Source organism: Apaloderma vittatum, unplaced genomic scaffold (assembly GCF_000703405.1).
Source record: "Apaloderma vittatum isolate BGI_N311 unplaced genomic scaffold, ASM70340v1 scaffold4193, whole genome shotgun sequence".
Classification (NCBI taxonomy): domain Eukaryota; kingdom Metazoa; phylum Chordata; class Aves; order Trogoniformes; family Trogonidae; genus Apaloderma; species Apaloderma vittatum.
In genome coordinates this window covers 1-6,955 of record NW_009707357.1, presented here as the reverse complement: position 1 = coordinate 6,955, position 6,955 = coordinate 1, and the positions used below count along the sequence as shown (strand labels likewise).

Genomic DNA, 6,955 nt, shown 5'->3' with positions numbered 1-6,955 from the left:
GTAGGGAAATTAAAATTAGACATATAAAGAATGCGGCCAGATGATTTTAACAGCATTGTTAATACATGGAGAGCTCTCTGATACCGATTATCTTGAAATGAATAAGACTTTAAAAGGGAAAATCAGCCACGAAACGATTAATCAAAATAGATTTATGTTTGTCACTTGCTACAGAGGACACTCCCTTTGTACAGTGGATGGATGTTGTATGCTGGGGAGTGCCCTGCTTCCCTGTTGTAAAAAAAAATTCTCTGTTTTTTCTGGTTGTTATGGCAGCAGTTGTGGCCTGCGGTTGCCTAACCTCTCCACTCGTGCGCTCAATTACACTTTGGCTGTTGGTGATTCGTGTCAGAACCCAGTTTTAGAAATGCTGAGTCTTTCCCAATTTTTTACATACTGACTTTGCAGCCTGACATAGAATTGTAAGGTTTATGTGAAATCTAATATCTTTGAGGCGGTAGTTTTTCTGTCTGCATCCGTCTTTGGCTGCTGTCCATATTTACTGGAAGTTACGCTTCTAATTTTAAACTTTAAAAGCAATATTTGCTGTGGTTATTTTTCCTTCTCTAAAAAAAAAAAAGTCACAAAGAGATAATTATGCACACAGTTCTCCATTTCTAATTATATCTTAATGTACAGTACTGAGGCATTTCTTCCCCTTTTTTCTTTTTTTTTCCTTAACAAGCAGACCAGTGTACTGAATTGCACAGTTGCTAATTTTATCGACGTTTTGCTAACGTTTCCAGAGTCACAGGCGGTGTGAGGAAGTAGTGAAACTGCAGAGAGGGAGGGCTCACCTGTTTACAGCGGAAACAACTCGGGTCTATCTAATCTCCCATCAGGTACAGCATACTTGAACGTATGGCTTGCGCAGGAGTTTGCAGACAGCTCATCCAGCCAACGCCCCTTTTTATAGAGTTTCTCTGGCGCGCAGGAGAAAGCAGGAGTTGTTCTGGCATAAACAGCCAGCCCTTAACTGATACAGAGGTTCCTCAGTGTCTCCCTCCCAGATACCCGTTTGCGGTGAAACGGGCGCGGGCACCTCGGCTGGCAGGCAGCGGCGGTCTGGCCTCTGCTCGCATACTTGGGAGACCAAGTGGTTGGGATTGAGAAACTGATTTATCCCAGGGATGTTTGTCAGCTCTTGGATACGCTTCTCCCAGCGGCAAAACCTGGGATGCCCAGGGGATCTTGTCTTGTGTGCTCTGAGGGAGCGCAGGATTCCTGGGGGTTGTCACTGGCCTGCACAGGAAACTGGTGGCAGGCCCCCTCCCGCTACTCTTAAAAAAAATATAGTAAAATAAATCAAGTCTGCAAGAAGTAGGGAGTTGGACTCTCAGCATGGCACCAACTTTGGCTGCTGCCAGGATGTGATTTGTTCAGGTGGGCAAATTGGAGACTGCAGGTGTTTGGTACCACCGTGTGGTACATAAAAAGACGTATGTAGAAATAAATGATCCATTTTTATGAAAGAGCATATCCGCCACTGCTTTTAATACAAAACTACTACCATATTCTACCTAGGGATTCTTTGTGTTGTCACTGAGAAATATCTCAAGATAGCTGTGGAATTCTGCCTTTCAGTTTGTATTTTGGGAGAGCTGTGAAAAACGCGACGTTGCAGGTGTCCTGGTTTAGTTCGCAGGCTCTGTGCAACAGAAAGCTTTGCCCTGAAGCTCCAGGGATCATTTTCTGAGGGTAATAATATCCCTGTGTTATGGACGACTTAAAATGGGGTGAATATCTCATTCTTCTTCATTAGTTTTATTCCTGAAAGTAAGACACCATGTGTTTTTGTGTAAGCAGAAAGACAGACTTTTCTTCCTGGGTTTTGCTACAATTTGAATTATTTTGAGTGAAATGTCATGTCCTATAATGAAGAATTCTTAAATCAACTGGAGTAGTGCCATAGACGTATTAAAAAAGTTTACCACACAGGATGAGTGTGAAGGTACGGAACAATCGTTGGAAAACGGTGAGCTTAGCATTACTAACACGATACCTGCAACTTCCGTTCTTGTTCAGACACTTCCGAGACTGTGTAGTTCTTAAGTGAAGCCTCTTAAAATTAATATTTTGAGCCTGTGGCAGACCTCGGTGTTAAGTTGCTTAGGACCTGTTGGGTCTTGAAAAAGCTGTGTCAGCAATCTTTTGCATTGCCAAGTAAGTATGGATGGAAAGCTCTTTGGACCTTGGCCTGTGCCCCGTGATTGTCCGTCGTGTTCCTTCTCTCTGTGGGGCTGAGGGAGGAATCTCGTAGCTCGGCGCGGTGACTCAGCAGGACTGTCACCGGAGAAAGAAAACGTTAACGTAACTGTGGGCTCCTGCGGAAATTGCAAGGTGTGATATAAAGTTGAATTTTTTCCTTTGTACATTCTCGAAGAAGGTGGTGATTGTTTGCACAAAAGCGGAGATGATGTAAGCTGAGTCCTCTTCTCGCCAGCAGAGCACCTTGCTCAGCTGCGAAGTCACCTTATTACTCAGGAAATCCTGCATCCGCAAGGAGAATAATCTCTGCGACGTGTTTCCCACGTTGATCCCGCTTGTACTTGGTCTAAGGAGTAAATAAACTTGTGATAAGCTTTGCCGATTAGTGTGAATGTTTCACCCTGACCCCATTATTCACTTATTTGCATTAGGTGCCTAAGCAAAACTCGCTGCAAAATGAGTAGTTTGCCCTCACTGGAACAGGGTAATATTGGCCTTTAAATAAAGATTATTTGAAAAAGGAGTTGGAAAGAAGTACTTACTGTATGGGCAACTTCCCGGATGTCAAGTGTTTTCAATCAGTTGCTTCTCAAATACAAAATACAAGAGTACAAACTAGGTGTGAGTAGTTTATAGATACTCCCCCCTAGCTGTGCTCTCTGCTGAGTTGAGAAATTGCAAAGTCTGTGGTTTGAGGAGAGGCCAATAAGGAATGGAGAACACAAACTTGGTTTGATTTGCTAGTCAGCAATGCACGGTATTAAACCTAGCTATTTAATCTTGTACAAAATACTGCTATAAAGAAAAGAAACAAATGTGGAACATTTAAAAGAAATCAGTTGCCCTGGTGCATTTTTTTTTTTTTTAAATGTGTTAAAATGAGAGTTCTTGCAAGTCACGTAACGAATTGCTAGTAATGTTTAGCTTAGATCGTAAAATGCTTTGGTTTAGCAGTTTTCACTGTACAGCTGAAGCATTTCTGCTTCCTACAAGAGCATATTTGTACTAAGGCCATAAATTCCACTGAGTAGGTCATATTTTATTATGCTGCCTTGTCCTCATCCTCCTTGCGGGAGCTGGAGTAGAACAGATTTTTGGGAGAACCTGGAGGAAAAGCGTGGTCACAGCGTCAGCGGCTGGAGTAGAACAGATTTTTGGGAGAACCTGAAGGAAAAGCATGGTCACAACGTCAGCATACGAGCTGCGCTGGTGCTCTTTCTTGCTTACCAAGTGAAAACATGGGCTAAGCTGTTCTTGTCAACCTTTGTTTTAAAAATATCATGAGAAGAGTTGTCCAAGCTGTGTCACAGATAAATAGTCTCTAACAATTTGCCATGAAAAAAGGCCTGAATTGTGATTTTTCAGGCTAGGAAAAAGGAAAAATCAAGAGTCAAAGGTACAGAATCCCCAGTAAATCCAATAACACAATTGTTTGAGTAACGTATCAGAATAGAAAAAAAACAGTGTATTAAACTGAGAAGTAGATCTATTGTAAAAGGTAAACTTCCATGATTTGTTCAGTGAGGGAGCATCAGGATCAGAAGAATGTGAGAAGATACAAAGTAATTGCTGAGATTAAGGCCGTGGCAAAATGAGGTTTTATATTCCAGACATCCTGCAAGATTTGCTGGAATTGTCAGCGTTTTTTCGGTTTAGGAAGACAGCCCAAATATGGATGTCTGTACTTAAAACGGCTTACTTTCCGTTTACTTCACATCTTACTTTTTCTTGTTGCGCAGCATTGCTAAACAACTTTTCACACTTCTGCGCTGCAAAAGAGCAAAATTTTTTATTCCTTTTAAAATGCATTAGGTCTGCGAATTATGCTTTTGCAATTGTTCTCTTTTATTTTTAGCGTATTAATTAAATTAATATTTTTCAGGTCGTATCGATGCTTTTACATCGAAGCTTATTATGCTAGAAAAGATCTCTCCGGAAATTTTAAGAGAGAAACTTGGATTGATTAAGTGAGTATTTTTAGTAGGTCTTTTTAGCCACTTATTTGAAACACTAACAAGCCTTACAAGCTACTGATTTTGTCATTTTTATCTTTTTCGCAGGCCTGCAAATTCATTAAATATACTTCATCACATCTTGAAGAAAGTGTCTGAGTAAGTGCTCCCTTCTTGTTCTTTGTATTCATTTGTGGCACCACCCAGGTCATCCCGTTTCTTCTGTAGAACGCTTGTCTCATCTTTGGTTTCTTCAGATACATGAAATACTCTCCAAGTTCTTTTCGGTCTAGCATATGCAGTGCTCCGTGAAAACGTGCTTAGGATTACAGGATTTGTAGAAATGGTGCAGAAAAACTTGATTTTTGTGAACCGCTTGTTCGGGAGAGGAGACTGGACACTTCTGAGCTGATTCCCAGGAGCGAGTTGTGGTATTATGTCTGTAGGCTGACATTTGAAATTTGGGCTTGTGTTTTTTCTTAGGCTTTTTATTTGATCTGTAGAAGTAATACTGTTCATTCCCGTCTGCTTAGCTTGATTTACAAAAGCTTATGTCTTTCTCAACAGCATCACAACCTTTCTCTGGCTCCTTCCTTTTCTTTATTTAGCTCCTCGAGGGCTTTTGGTCTGCAGGTGTCTTCTCAGATTTCTTGCACCATATGTGGAAGCCCCTTAATTCCAATTGCAGACGAGTTTTCCCTCACTTAATTCTGTAGCTTCATGATTTGTGCCTAAGATTTTTGATAAGGGTAGTTGGTTGACATTCGTCTTGCTGAAAGCCTAATTAATCCTGCGTGTATTTAAAGCGCATCTGTGTCCATATATACGTTATGCTTTGTTAGGTGCTCCGTGGAGGATTGTAATTTGCCGAATATGGATTGTTTTCTGTATATGCTTAAATGTTTGATTGAATATGATGACAATCTGGACATTGATGAATGAGTACGTTGTGAATTCATTATAAATGCATGAATTATTAGTATGTATTTATCGATACAGTTTAATTCGTGCTTTTTTTTGTCTGTAGTCTTTATATAAAATAGGGACTGATAAGTTAATACCTAATGATTTGCATTAAAATCTTAACAGTTATCCTGATTCGATGAACCAAACCAAAACCACTTAAAGAATATTTTGCACTCTGAACTTTACCTTTTCAGTTTGCAGGAGGGCTCTTACTTGCTGACTCACGCTGCCGGAGATTCATCAGTTGCCGTCTACAAGAGCTCCGTTGACAAGGCGACGAGAGCATCGTATAACTTGCATAAAGCTCATGATGATCTGCCTGCCGTACCCGCCACCCTCTCAGTCCCCTGGGTGCCCCTAGATCCCAGCCTGCCTTTGCCCTATCATGTGAGTCACGGAAGAGTTCCGTGCACATTTCCGCCTGCACCCCAGGAAGCCGCGTGGAAACAGAAGGTCGGTGTCACATTTAAGGGAAAAACAGATTCTCAGTTTTGAAATAATCTATTTCTGTCCCTTGGATATATAGCTGTTATATTTACCTGTCATCTTTGAGGGTCAGGGAGCCCCTTTAGAGTTCTGGATCCACTACCAAGAATAGGAATGCCTTTTTCCTGATCAATAGTTCAGGTGAGATTTAGCTCGTCTAGCTATAAACATTACAACCTGGAAAAAACAATGTTTAAGATCGTTGTGCTGTTGACAGAGGGAAATGGAATATTTTGTAGGATGTGTTTCCACACCAGCATTGGCCTGTTCCATGGAGTGTAGGGTCACGCTGTGTACTTGTTGTTTTCTCTCTAATGACTACAGGAGTAAAGATGATTAGTAAAACTGTAGGCAACTGAAATCACGTAAGGTAAATTCTCCTGTCAGGATCTGTCCTGTTGAGCTGTTATTGCAGTTCTCTGTGATACAGCGTGATTCCTTGTTATGTTGTTTTGTTGTTGGAGTTTTTTAATAGGCTTTTTTCCCCCCCATGTCATGGCAAAACTATTTCAAAATGAAGTTTTGCATCTCTAATGTGAGCAAATAATACTTCTGGATGGCAGAAAGGACGTAGCATTTGGATTAATTAAAAGCTTTGTAGGCTTGCAGCACAGCTTAAACAGATACGGTATTTATGTTTAGAAGGATTTTCCAATCTTACCTGAATGATGGTGCTTTTTCTTGATGTACTTTTACTTCATAACACTTTCAGGCTTCCTGTTTCTTCATCTCTGTTTGTCCCTCTGTCTTACCCATGGATCTCAAAATCTTGAAATTGCTGGGTTATTTCAGCAGAAACTGGCACGTCTTGGAGGCCTAAGATACTACGTTCTAACCAGCTTAGTGAAAATAAGTAGCCAAGTAGAGGATAGTAATCCAGATCAGTGCTTTCTCTGGTTAGAAATCCACCCTGCTTCGTAACTTACGCTGATGAAAAAGTGATGCTTGTCATGCTTTGGGTATTTCCCAGAGATCCCACTCTCAGCTTTAGTATTTTGAACAGGTAGTACAACACTTGGAAAGAAAGAAAAAGTTCTAGCATAGATCTACTCATTTGTGGAAAAGCCATGTTCTAACTATGCGAGCTTACGGAACTGTGCGATACTTCTTAGGCCCGCCTCGACTTCATATGAGGGCAAAATAGAGTTGTGCACTGGTTCCTAATTACCTTGTGCACTTTGGTTTCTGCTGGAAGGAAATCCAGGCACGTAGGCAAGAAAGAGGTGGAATTGGTCAGATCCCACAGCTGGAAGACCAGCTGTGCCTGTTGCCCACATGTGGCCTCTCAGTCTGGCTGGAGTAACAAGGTGCAGAAGTTCAACAAGGACAAGTGCAGAGTCCTG

The 6,955-nt window shown here is 41.2% G+C and overlaps 1 protein-coding gene across 1 annotated transcript in view; it reads left to right on the top strand.

The window, feature by feature from the left end:
* ICE2 (interactor of little elongator complex ELL subunit 2) overlaps positions 1–5,621 on the top strand; it is an 18,078-nt gene extending 12,457 nt beyond the window's left edge. The window contains exons 10-12 of the mRNA XM_009866145.1: positions 4,091–4,175; positions 4,269–4,319; positions 5,321–5,621. Of these exons, the coding sequence (XP_009864447.1) occupies positions 4,091–4,175; positions 4,269–4,319; positions 5,321–5,621 (437 nt within the window). The remainder of the gene's footprint in view (positions 1–4,090; positions 4,176–4,268; positions 4,320–5,320) is intronic.
* Positions 5,622–6,955: the final 1,334 nt, after the last annotated feature.